The sequence below is a fragment of the Procambarus clarkii genome, chromosome 85 (genome assembly GCF_040958095.1).
Source record: "Procambarus clarkii isolate CNS0578487 chromosome 85, FALCON_Pclarkii_2.0, whole genome shotgun sequence".
Taxonomy (NCBI): domain Eukaryota; kingdom Metazoa; phylum Arthropoda; class Malacostraca; order Decapoda; family Cambaridae; genus Procambarus; species Procambarus clarkii.
Genome location: NC_091234.1, coordinates 23,288,985 through 23,302,639, shown reverse-complemented (window position 1 = coordinate 23,302,639; position 13,655 = coordinate 23,288,985). Strand labels below are relative to the sequence as shown.

The window sequence follows — 13,655 nt, the reverse complement described above, 5'->3', positions numbered from 1 at the left end:
ATATTTCTCAAAACAAAACTACGAGCCTTCAATAGGATATAGCTGATCTGTAATATTATAAGAGCATGGACAACAGTAGGTAAATTTCACAACCCATGTGGGACCTGAAAACTACAATTTTCCTTATAATTGAACCAATCACGAATATTCTTCTATCTATGTTGACGGACGGGTACTGTGGCACGTAAATTGGTACGTGAGGAAGAGTTTGGACCTTGGTAAAAAAAGTAACTGGGAATATATCACATATTTACTAATTCATATTCAACATATTGACTTTAAGCATTAAGTCATATATGTGCTGTCTTGTGTGAGAACGGGTTGAAAAATGCCTGCCGAACTGGTGTCCATGATTCTGGTAAGCGGCATCCTCAATCTAGCGTCCAGGGATGTAAGGATGCCTTCTGGATGGTAAAATTTGTTGGAACCGCTTCGGAGCACCGTGCTGTTCTTTCATTTAATATGGCGAGAGTCCTCTCTCCTTCCCTCTCGAAAGTCGCGCACGTGCGTTCGCTCCCAGTAGGAGCTCGAACATAAATTATATTTATTTATTTAAGGAAAGTGGCGTTTATAAATATGGTTGATGATTCGATTAAATACTTTGTGGTGGTGTTTGATTCTCACAGTGCAAGTCAATTAATGTAGACTGCACAGATAAAACACTCTTTGGTGGTGGAATAATTTTAGATTATGATATTATTTACTGGAACATCGATCAAGCTGGGTAAAGGAATTACAGTAAACTGTTGTATACTAAAGGTAAACCTATTACTAAATAATTATTCCTAATAAAGGTAAGTAAATGGTTACACTTGTGTGAGATCTACGGGTATGTGGAAATTTTATTCTCCGTGAGTGACTGACGCAACACTTCACAATTCTAGGAGAAATTACATGATGTTCCACAACCTAATACAGTAAATTATATAATACTAAATTACATATTAGTAGTGTTGGTTAATTATTACGCTTAGTACAGGAAATACATCCCATTGTTCTAAGGATTAGTAAATGAATATTAGATGTGTATGAAGCCTAATACAGGAAATACGTCCTGTTGTATTAGGGATGAGAATAACTGTTGGAAATTTCCAACACCTCGGCCTGACCGGAGACCTGTCCCAAGGCCTGGCCGGAGACCTGTCCCCCGGGGCCTGGCCGGAGACCTGTCCCCCGGGGCCTGGCCGGAGACCTGTCCCCCGGGGCCTGGCCGGAGGCCTGTCCCCCGGGGCCTGGCCGGAGGCCTGTCCCCCGGGGCCTGGCCGGAGGCCTGTCCCCCGGGGCCTGGCCGGAGGCCTGTCCCCCGGGGCCTGGCCGGAGGCCTGTCCCCCGGGGCCTGGCCGGAGGCCTGTCCCCCGGGGCCTGGCCGGAGGCCTGTCCCCCGGGGCCTGGCCGGAGGCCTGTCCCCCGGGGCCTGGCCGGAGGCCTGTCCCCCGGGGCCTGGCCGGAGGCCTGTCCCCCGGGGCCTGGCCGGAGGCCTGTCCCCCGGGGCCTGGCCGGAGGCCTGTCCCCCGGGGCCTGGCCGGAGGCCTGTCCCCCGGGGCCTGGCCGGAGGCCTGTCCCCCGGGGCCTGGCCGGAGGCCTGTCCCCCGGGGCCTGGCCGGAGGCCTGTCCCCCGGGGCCTGGCCGGAGGCCTGTCCCCCGGGGCCTGGCCGGAGGCCTGTCCCCCGGGGCCTGGCCGGAGGCCTGTCCCCCGGGGCCTGGCCGGAGACCTACCATTCATCAATCCAGTTCCCCCCCTTCCACCATCCATCCCTCCCATCAGTTTCCCCCCTTCCACCATCCATCCCTCCCATCAGTTCCCCCCACCATCCCTCCAGTTCCCCCCACCATCCCTCCAGTTCCCCCCACCATCCATCCATCCATCCCTCCAGTTCCCCCCACCATCCATCCATCCATCCATCCCTCCAGTTCCCCCCACCATCCATCCATCCAGTTCCCCCCCCCCCCACCATCTGTCTATCCATCCAGTTCCCCCCCCCACCATCCATTCATCCAGTTCCTCCCACCATCCATTAATCCATCCATCCAGTTCCCCCCACCATCCATCCAGTTCCTCCCACCATCTAGTTCCCCCCCCCCATCATCCATCCATCCATCCAGTTCCCCCCATCATCCATCCATCCATCCAGTTCCCCACACCTGTGGTGTTGTGTGTTGCTGAGGAAGTCTTGGTCGTAGGGTTGATATAACGCCATTGCTTGGTTACTGACTTTATTGCTTATAAAAGATACATGACTAGTAGCTACCAAGCTCGGCAGGCATCCTGTACGCTCTGTTGTTTACTACTTCTGCTGGCGTCTGAACCGCAGAGCATACAAACGGATGGTGCCGTTTTCTATGAACATGACATCCCGTTTTCTATGAACATGACATCCCTCCTTTTCTTTAAAAAGAATGAATACAGGATGTCTACCATGCTTGTAGCACAAAGCAAAGTTATTGACACAAAGTAAGTTATTAACATATCAAAAGATGTTGCATGCATTTAACATTAATTAAGCACACAAAGAATTTAAACAACTTAATCTTTACCACACAGTATTTCAATGTTAAAATACAAATGCAATGTTAAACAAAAATGAAAGAAACTGTACTACAAAGTTACAAAATATTGAATGAGAGATCTGCATTATTCAAACAATATTAAATATAATTTAGCATAATAAGAAAATACTTTGCATTACATAACACAATCATCAAATCGCTTAGGGCGTTTAACATGACGTTTAGGACGAGAGTCCTTAAATACAAGAATATCCCTTGATGAATTGTTTGTCGGGTTATAATTATTTTATTCTTTATCGTTTGTACGACTTTGCATTTCTTCATTTTTTACACTAGTTGGAATCACTTTGAAATAAGCCATATCAATGGCTGGCGTTACGTTATCCAGAAGTGTTATACTATGTGTTATACTATACGTGTTATACTATGATCTCTATTACTAGCTGTTACCATAGTTATTTTTACACTAATCACTTTATATGGTTTTGTATCATACGACATATCTAGCTTTCACTCCTTTTTTCTTTTTTACTAGAACAGTGTCTCCAACCTTTGTGAATTTTTCCTTTGCACGTTAATCATGAGCAATTTTCGTTTTGCCCTTGGCCAGTGCATCCTTCTGAGCGAGACGTTTATCCGTTACCTCGGCTGGCATGACAGGTAGTGCGATTCTTATAGGACGTCCAAATAAGAGTTCGCCAGGTGACTTGCCCAGTGTTCCATGCGGTGTTGCACGGTAGTTCCTGAGAAAAGCATACATAGCTTGTTTCCAAGATCATCCTTCGGCATGAGCACAGCGTACCGCTTTCATGAGAGGTTGCATGAATCTCTCAACTTCTCCATTTGCTTGAGGATGTAGTGGCATCACACAGCGGTGTTTGAATCCAATATGCTCAGCAAAGTTGACAAAGTCTTGTCCATTGAATGGCGGTCCATTGTCTGTCTTGACAACTTCAGGAATGCCAAAATTTGAAAAGATCTTGTCGAGTTTCGGGATGACAGCCTTTGAAGATGTGGAAGTGATGATTTCTACTTCTGGATAACGTGAGTCATCATCAATGACTACCATCAAGTACTCTCCAGTTGGTAGCGGTCCGCAGAAGTCCACCGATACATCCATCCGTCCATGGTGCAGCAGGTAATGGTGAAGGTTGTAGAGGTGTTGGTCTTGACGTATCCACTGCAGCTTGGCAAGGGACACAGGCATCATGCATGTCCTTTGCTTGACAATCAATGCCAGGAAACCACACCTTTTCTCGTAACAGCTGTTTGGTCCTACCAAGACCTTGGTGTCCTTGATGTGCAAGCTTCAGAGCATGCTGCTGGAGAACTGCTGGAATGACGATACGAGTACCTCGCAGCACGGTGTTGCGTTGTTGCGTAAAACTTAATTCTGTCTGGATGCGTTCAAGGGCTTTGAATGCATCTTGGTCAACTCCTGAGGGTGGGATGCGTGTAAACTTTCTCTTAGTCAATGCATCCACTGTTGTTTGCAGAGTTGGGTCCTCTAGGGTTGCAGTACGGATTTCATCAAGAGTGAGAGCTTTAGGGACTGCATCACAGGTTACAGAGTGTACATATTCCTCAGCAACTTGCTGAAGCTTGATGGTGAAACTGTTGGCAGGATGTCGACTGATGTAATCAGCGGGATTGCCTGCACCCTGCTTGTATTTCACAGTGAAGTTGTATGGTTGCAGACGAAGAGCCCATCTCTCAATGCGAGCTGGTGGTTTGGACTTTGGATTATTGAAGATGGTCTCCAACGGTTTGTGGTCAGTGACTATCGTGGTGAAGGGTGCACCAAGCAGATACACATTGAAGTGTTCACAGCCCCATACAAGAGCAAGAGCTTCCTTCTCTGTCTGACTGTATCGTTGCTCAACATCTGTGAGAGAACGGCTGGCGTAGGCAATTATTACTCTGGAATCTGATTGACCAAATTTGAGTTGGGCTAACACAGCACCTAAACCCACAGGACTAGCATCCACCGTTAACTCGGTGTCCATTGATGGATCAAAATACGCAGCAGTCACATTCTCTACTAGTGCATCTTTCACAGCATCAAATGCATTTTGCTCGATAGCACTCCAGTACCATGATGCATTTTTCTTCAGGAGCTCACGTAGAGGCTTCGTAATGGTAGCAAAATCTGGAATGAAGCGAGAACAGTAGTTTGCCATTCCTAGAAAACTATGTACTTCAGTGGATGTTGAAGGAGGTGCAGCATTCTTGATATCTGCAACTTTCTTAGGATCTGGAGACAGACCTTTGTCACTAAGTACATGTCCAAAGAATTCAATTTTATGTTGATTGAACTCACACTTTGCTCGGCTTAGCGTCAGATTCTTTTCTCGCAAGCGTTGCAATGTTGCTCGAAGAGCTGTGTCATGTTCAGCTTGGGTACGGCCATAAACAAAGATGTCATCAGACATGTTTTCAGCATTAGGTATATCTTGTAATACCTGGCTGATGATATGCTGGAATACCTCAGCAGCACTGTTAATACTATAACTCGGGCGCTTGTACCTATACAGACCTCGATGTGTCGTAAACGTTGTGATGAAGCGACTCTTACCTGTGAACTGGGTAGATGGATCACTGGGGTAACCCTCACTACTATCTGGAGATGTGTTGCAACACTAGTGCTTGGTTTGACATTTTGGCAAACTTCCACTGTCCTTGTTTCCATCCTTCTTTCATCAGGATAGCTAGTTTATTCTTCGCCTGTACTTTAATTTTAACTACCCGAGTAAAATGCAAATAGATTCTCCTTTTTCCTATGTGAGCATATCAGATTGTAATTGTGGTGTTTGGTAGGCCTAAATACATTCAACTTTTGATATTTCATCACTTTTAAATCAAATTTTCTTTGTTTCTGTCTGATCTATGTAAGCAGTAAGTATTTATTCTGTATTTAGACTTGCTCATTCAGAGCATTACAATTAAGTTTTATGCTATTTAGTACTATAGTGTTTCATTATATTTATCTCTTTTTTTTTGGGGGGGGGGAGCCCCTACGGCTCCCCAGAGCTTACCAGGTTGATATGCTAATGTCAGACTTTGGCATCAGTCATGTGTATGGAGTTCTTATGGGCCTACCTGGGACCACGAGCCAGAACCTGGCCCCCTCAGAGAGGCAAGGGGAGCAATGGCCTGTAGAAACCCCTCTGTGGTTGGAAGCATTCATGTCTGCCATCGACCGGGTTAGGCACCCAGAAAGGTAGGCGTCCCAAAACAAACCCCTATTCTGGTGAAAATTGCAACCAAAAGCCGAACGAGTGGATAAAACTCCCCAAACAAAAACGAGCAAACTAGTATGATGTCATTCGTCATCGCGCCGCTGTCTTCGCAGCCCCCCCTCCCCGGGAGGGGGAAGGGGGAGCCCCAGACCTACCGCGCTGGCGATCCACACCCCAGTTCTTGAGGCTGATGCTATCGGCTCGGTTGTGTGCTCTGGCTTCGGTCTTTTTTGCGGCGCTGTGCCTTGTGTGAGGCTGCTGTTCTCCAGGGGTGTGAGAGCCAGGAGTTATTCCTCAGTACTCGGGCTTCATGCGCCTGGAGTTCCCTTCCCTAAGTGCCCAGTAAGTACTGCCCTTGGAGCTTGGGGTTACCTTCTACAAGTTTCTCGGGGTCTGCCTCTGTGTGTTTGTTTTACTGCTCGGTTTCTCGGCCGCTCTTTGGGTACTTGGGGATTTTGTCTCCCCTGGTTTTCCTTAGGATAAGAGGCAGTTTTTGCACTGGTAGGGGCGCAGGGTGCTGTGCAGCTAGTTGTCACCTATCACAGCGGCCGGCTCTGTTCCTTGGGGTACGTTGTCCTCTTGCGGGGTTTTGTTTTTCTTTGTTTTTGTCTTGGTGGGGGTTCTGCCCTCATTGCCACTGGTGTTTCGCCTCGCCCCGATACTTGGTGATGCCTCCTGCTTGGTCCCCGTGAGTGTACACGTCCCTGGGGCTCAGCTTTAGACAGTTTGTTTAGTAGTTTTGGGCGCCGGTTAGCAGTACCCAGCCTGGGTTTACCTGAATGCGAGTCCTCTTCAAGTAAACGCTCAGGACCCCGGGAATCCCCTAGGGGACGTGTGGGTCCGATGGATGTGACCCCGGGGTCCCCCCTCGCTTTGTGGGAGTTTGAGGGTTGTTCGGTCCCCATGTCTCAGGGCGATTCTCACTGTTATTGCCTCCGTCATGCAGCCTGTTGGGTCGGTGACACTTTCGACCCTGAGTCCCGTGAGTACTGTTGCTTGCTGGTGACTCAATTTACCCGGTCTATGGAGGATGATCTTCAGGTACAAGCTGCACATGCATTGCATTCTAGGTTTCGGTTGTTGCAATGCGCTAGGTTGGTTGTTCACCCGGATGCCCCGCGGCTGCCCCGTTTTGCTTATAGGGACCCGGACTTGGGGGTGGGGGCTGCTTCGACCCTGGTTCAGTCCACATCTCCTTGTCCTTCCCCTCCCGTTGTGCGTTCTGGTCCCCCTCCCCTGCTTCCAGCCCCGAAACGTCTGAGGGTTTTGGAGTCGGGGCAGGGTGTAACACCGTAAAGGTGTTTTGTTTAGTTTGATTTAAAAATACATATAATTCATGAGTCACAGACAAGGATTTCAGAGGCGCCAGTTTGTCGGTCTGAGACTCACACCTCTAAGCGTTAATGACCTCAAGTTGACCTGAGGTCAAGTCATGCGAATTCCACCTTGCTTCTGCTAATCTGATAATTGGCCTTCAAACATGCCGACGTTCAAGGAGTGGCTTGGTAGAATGCCTGAGGCTATCTACTTGTGGGCAGAGTTAGTTACTAGGTTCCCCAATATATACTTGGAGAGCAGAGCATAGAGACAGAATAGGAGCCAGCAGAGCAGAACAGAAGGACAGCCTAGCCAGGGAGGCTGTCAGCCGGCAGGGTGGGACAGTCTGTCAACTACAGTCCCCCCCCCCCCCCTCCCTCTATATCCAGCTATAGGCAGACACTTGGTGAGTTGAACATTAAGGTGACTTGGTCGTGTTTACAAATGTTGTGTGAGGATCAGGGGCAGTCAAGTTGTAGGGCTCTCGAATTCTTGGATGATGACTCACTTTGCAGATTTATCTTGAACATTAAGTTTAATGGCTTAAATTATGATACTTATCATGAAAAATATAATTGATGAATTTATTGGTTTAAATTGTCTTTAACTTTGTTCCCTAGAGTTTTTGAGTTGAGGTGAGAAAGCCTCTGCGGTTACTGGTTCATGACTTTAATGAGTACATGATACAGATGGAACAGACTAATAATGACCTTGTGTTAACATCTTTGAGAATTTGGTGATACAGACAAGTTCCATTCCTTATCTTGTATGTAATGGTCTTTGAATGGATGGTGGCAGCATTTCTTCTTCTACTATCTACTCTTCTGCTTCTACTATCTACTTTTCTACTTCTACCTATCTACTCCTCTCCCTCCACCCCTCTCCGAACTCTCCCTTTCAACTAATGACCCTCCTCGCTCCTCCCACCTCTCTACCTCTCACCCCACACCCTCACTAATTACCTCATTATCCATTTCTTCCCTTTCGTTTCTCTTATATATTTGTGGCAATGAAATGTATTCTAGAGTTCTCTCTAGAGTTTCGGGTAGCTGTTCAATTTACGGCGCTCTATAGTACCCGTACCTAGGTAGTTAAATACCTAGGTTACAAGGTGTTGAACGAGAGAGGCTGCCGTAGGAACTCTGAGAGTGCTCTAGAATAGTTAGCTAACTGGGGACGGGATAACGGACTAGAGAGAGCTGTTTCCCCCGGCCTCGTTAGTTAACTAGGGGGTGGAATAATGGACAAGAGAGAGCCATTTCCCCCCCCCCCCGTTACAAGGGGTTAGTTGGTCTTGAGACTCGGGCAGCCTCGGGGGATGCCCCTTCCGGTGTGGTGACGGAGGCATTCGAGTCTCCTCCCCCGGCCGAAGCCTCTGGGTCTGAGCAGTGGGCCTCTTTCTATCTGGCTTCTACGGCTGTGCCGGCCTTGTCTAGTGGGGTCGGTGCTTGGGGGAAGGACTCGGCCCGGGTCCTGCCGGAGAGGACTCTGGGGCTGGGGAGGGGCTGACTTGGGGGGCTTGGACCCTGCTGGACCCCGCCTGGGTTTATGTACCCTCTGAGCGGAGCTTACTGTTGCAAGGAGTGGGGCTTTCTTTTCCCCCCTCCGCGTACGAGTTGGATTTGGTTTCTGCCCCCTCCCCTGGTTCGGTTCCGTGTTCCCCCGGGTACTTCGGTTCTGTCTTTCCGGAGGTTTTCGGCTTATCGCATCCAACCTGCTGCGGTGTGGGCAGCCCTTGTGGCGAACCTCCTGCGTAACCCGGATTATGCCTCGGCAACGGATCCCTCGGATTTCAGGTTTGGGACTTCGTTCCCTTTCTGGATCCGTTATGAGGTTCCGGAGTCGTCCTGGTTGGCGGACTGTCCTGTCTTTGCCTCGGAGGCTTGGCACTCCTTCTGCCATTCCCGCACGCTTGAGTGGCGGGAGGCTTCGGCGGTGCATCAGGTTTTCCTGGGGGGCGACCTTGAGTACCTCAATGAGTGCTTGTTTGTTCCTGCCCTTTCCCGGGATGTTGGTGTCATTCAGCTCCATGTGCAGGTTTCCCTCCTTTTGGCAACACAGGTGGCAGAGGACTTGCGTGCTCGGGGCCTTTTGGTTGCGGCCTTGCGCTTCTTTTCCCTCCTGGAGCTGTCTTCTGACTGGCTCATGGAGGATGTGGAGGCGCTTGGGGCTGTTTCGGGGTCTGGCACCTTGGCTTCGCCCGGCTCGCTCGTTGGCTGCCATGCTGAAGCTTTTTGCATCGATCTTGCGGGATGCGGTGGCTCTGTTTTATGCCTCCCGCCTCGCATGTCGGCAGGCGGTGCCTGCCTCCTCTGTGGAATCCGCTTGGGCCTTGGCTCCTAGGCTTTCGTCCCCTTTTTGCCCTCTCGTGTTTGAGGCTTCAGCTGTTTCACAGTTTATTCAGGCTGCTTCGGCTTCTTGCCATCCTATGTCAGACTTGCTAGTTCTCCAGGGATCCCGTGGTGGGCCTTCCCGGAAGGGTAGTGCCAAGGCTCAGGGTTCCTCTTGTCGTGGTAGGCCACTGGTGTCAGGTTCGGGTCCGGCGCCTCCTTCAGTCCCGCCTTCGTCTGGTTGGTGCGGTGTTCGCTCTGTGCGAGGTTCTGGGTCTCGTAAGGGGCGCCGGCCCTTTCGCGGTTCACCTCATTGACAGGGCGATGGGGGTGGGGGGGGAGGCTTGCACTGTTTGCTCACGCCTGGTCCCACGATTTGTGGGCGTTTCGGGTCATTTCACACGGCCTCCGGTGGTGTTGGGTGGCTTCTCCCCCTGCGGGGGGTTCGGGGCTGGCAGGGCAGGCTTCTTTCCCTGCGCTCTGTCAAGTCATCTTGGAGTGGGTTCGCTTGGGCGTGGTCGAAACGACAACGTCCCTCAGCTGGGTTTCCCGTCTGTTTCCAGTCCCAAAACGGGACTGCGCGGACCTGCGGTTCATTCTGAACTTGTCCCGTCTGAACCCCTGGGTTCATTGCCCCTCCTTTCAGATGACCACACTGTCCCAGGTTTGCCTCCTGTTGGAGCCGGGCACTTGGATGGTGTCCCAGGACATCCGGGACGCTTATTGGCACGTCCCGATTCTTCTGGGGTTCAGGGACTGGCTCGGTTTTGTTGTGGGGCTTCATGCTTACCGCTTTCGTTGTCTTCCGTTCGGTCTGAACCTGGCACCTCGTGTTTTCACGCGCCCCATGCGAGTCGTGGTGACCCGTCTGCGTCTGTTAGGTGTTCGGGTGTTGGCCTACCTCGACGACTGGCGGGTTTGGGCTCCCAGTCAGTCCGCTTGTCTGCTAGTCAGGGATCTGGTTCTTTCTCAGCTCTCCGGGTTCGGGTTCTTGGTGAACTATAGGAAGACCCATCAGGTTCCCTCCCAGGTTCGGGTCTGGCTGGGCCTTGTGTGGGACTCTCGGACCGCTTCCTTTCTCTTCCTCCGGAGTCTCTTCTGCGGCTGCGGTCATGCTTGTGACTGTTTCTGGGGGGCTCCCGGGTCTCCCGGCAGTTGCTCGAGGGTCTGTGCAGGAGCCTGACCTTCGCGATGCTGGTCTACCCGCTGGGTCAGGTTTGGCTTCGTCGGCTGTTCTGGTTCCTTCGGGGACGTCCCTTCCACCTCTCTCGCGATCACTGGGTTCGGACCTCGGGGGCTTTGTGCCGGTTGCTGAGTCACCGGCTTCCTCTTCGGTTTTTTCGAGGTTCAGTACCGGTTTTTTCGAGGTTCAGTACCGTGTCGTCTCTCAGCTGGAGCTTTGTGACCAGTGCTCAACAGGCCGGCCAGGGTCGGTGGGGTCCGTTTTTCCGTCAAGCCCACAGCACTGTGCGGGAGTTCGCGGCGGAGTGGTTTGCTCCTCAGAGGATACGAGTCGCCAGAGGGTCGACGATCCGGCTCCATTCGGACTGCTCCCCAGTGGTTCATTGTCTGAACCAGGGGGGTTCGATGCGGTCCTTGGCTCTTTGGCGCTGGTCGCTTTGGGTGACTCGTCTGCTGAGTTCTCGGGGTTTGGCTCTCTTGGCAGTTCACGTGCGGGGTATGTCCAACGTCTTGGCCGACGGCCTGTCTCGTTTCGTTCCCCTCTCCACGGAATGGACGGTCGACGCCGCCTCCTTCGGTTAGCTTTGCCAGACGTTCGGCCGCCCCGAGGTGGACCTCTTCGCGTCGGCATGGTCGCGGCGCCTTCTGTATGTGGCGCCCTTTCCCGACTGCGAAGCCATCGGGATCGACGTCTTTTGGCAGGACTGGTCGAGGTGGGGGGTTCCTGTACCTCTTTCCCCCGGTTCAGCTGTTGCTCCAGGTCCTGACTCGCTTAGAGACTTATCAGGGAAGAGTTGTCCTCTTGGCCCCTTGGTGGCCGACCCAGCTGTGGTTTCAGGCACTGCTTGTTCGGTGTCCGAACCCGGAGGTTTTTCCACGGCTCTGCCTCTTCCAACAGATCGGGTCAGTACGTCACGTGGCTGGTTCGATCTTCTCCTCGAGTTTTCGTGTATGGTATTTTTGACTCGAGTTTATCATCATCTCTATGGTGATCAGGTGGGTTCCTTATTAAATGTCCCACCTGTAGGCTTCGTTTCGGCGGCAGTATGAAGTTTCCTGGCGGTCCTTCTTACGTCTTCGTCGTTATACTTCCCTTTCGGTTAGGGTGGTGTTGTCCTTTCTCTCTTGATTGTTCCAGGACCGTCATCTTATGCCTAACACTGTCGCCTCATATTGTGGTGCTGGTGGAGCCGCTTCAGCCTGCTTTCAGTATTGATGTCACGTCTGCGCCATTTCGCAAGCTGTCTTGGGTGTTGTTTCACCTCCGGCCTGCTCATGCGCCGCCTGAGCCATCCTGGTCTTTGGACAGAGTGCGCTCTTTTCTTTCTTCTCGTTTTGTTGTAGCCCCCTCGGTTCTGGATTGTTTTTCGAAGGCTCTATTCCTATTGGCATTGGCCTCTGGGGGTCGGGTGGGTGAGCTTCATGCTCTTCTCTGGCGCAGAGGTGTTTGCTCCTTCAGTTGGGGTGATCGTTTTGTTCGTCTGCAGCCTTCTCCTTCTTTTCTGGCGAAGAATGAGACTGCTGCGTTCCGGAGGGGCCCTTGGGGTCATTGATGCTTGGTTGGTTTGGCCGGGGGGTGCATCATGTTTTGGGTCCGGTTGCGGCTCTCCGCCGTTATTTGCGTGCCACGGCTTCTGTGTCTGTGGATGCGCTGTGGGTCGATCCGGTTTCCCTTCTTCCCTGTTCGAGGGTGAGGGTCTCCCAGGTCGTCTGCAGGGTTATTAAGGCTAGCCAGCCTGCGGTCTATCCCCATGCCCATGATGTCCGCAAGTTTGCGGCTCTTGCAGCCGTCTTTGGCAATATGTCCTGGGCTGACATTCGTGCGCGGGGATTTTGGCGGTCAAACAGGGTCCTGGCAGCTCGTTACCTTGTAAATGTTCATGGGCCCGGTCGGGCCTGTGTCGCTTTAGGTCGGCGGATGCAGCCAGTTGTCTCGACTTCGGGTCGAGGAGTGAGCAGCACCACCTCCCGGGTAAGTCCCAATTCTTTCCTCTGTGGGTAGTTAGCTCCGGGGAGCCGTAGGAGCTCCTCCCAGAAAACCAGCGTTGAAAGTAATGAAACGCCATTTCTGAGAGTCCCGGAGGCTCCCCGGCATCCCTCCCTCCCTCCCTCCCTCCCTCCCTCCGGTTGGCAGTTTTTTCGCGTGTTTTGACATCCAGCCTCAGAACTGGGGTGTGGATCGCCGGCGCGGTAGGTCTGGGGCTCTCCCTTTCCCCTCCCGGGGAAGGGGGTCTCCTGCGCAAACAGCGGCACGACAACGAATGAAGTCATACTAGTTTGCGTTCTATCTACTCGTTCGGCTTTTGGTTGCAATTTTCACCAGAATAGGGGTTTGTTTTGGGACGCCTACCTTTCTGGGTGCCTAACCCGGTCGATGGCAGACATAGAATGCTTCCAACCACACGGGGATTTCTATGGGCCATTGATCCCCTTGCCTCTCTGAGGGGGCCAGGTTCTGGCTCGTGGTCCCCGGTAGGCCCATAAGAACTCCATACACATGACTGATGCCAAAGTCTGACATTAGCATATCAGCCTGATAGCTCTGGGGAGCCTCCGGAACTCGCCCAGAAAATGGCGTTTCTTTACATTCAACGCTGGTTATTTCTCCCTTTCTCTCAGAGGTGCTCAAGTAGATGTGATGAACAAGGAAGGCAATTCACCCCTATCATTGGCTGCTAAAGGTGGGCACTTAGAGGTTGTGAAACTACTTCATAATGCCACTGCAGTTGTCGAATCAGAAGACTACCGGTAAGTTTCCTGCCTCATGCCGCCATTTAAGAGATGCCATTATAAAGTGGTTAAGTTCATGGCTCGAAATGTATTTGTTTCCTTTTGACCAGGAATTGCAGCGGTATATGTCCCCAGTAGGGAACAGCCGGTTGAGTGGAAAGGAGCAGCGCAGGTCGTTGTATGGGGTAACCACTGTAGTGGAGACCACAAGTGATAAGAGTAACCTCTGAGTCTCCCTGTTAATTAATACCTCTCCAAACCACACTTTGCCTTGTGTCAGATTACATGTTTGTGTTGACATTGAAGTTATCATTAACATAACACAGACATTTACCGGTTTTTCTAAGAT

At 51.4% G+C, this 13,655-nt stretch overlaps 1 protein-coding gene across 1 annotated transcript in view; it reads left to right on the top strand.

Moving 5' to 3' along the window:
• The window catches only part of LOC123746739 (ankyrin repeat domain-containing protein 17), a 298,429-nt gene that overhangs the window by 265,906 nt on the left and 18,868 nt on the right, over positions 1-13,655 (top strand). The window contains 1 exon segment of the mRNA XM_069316838.1: positions 13,196-13,324. Within this exon segment, the coding sequence (XP_069172939.1) occupies positions 13,196-13,324 (129 nt within the window).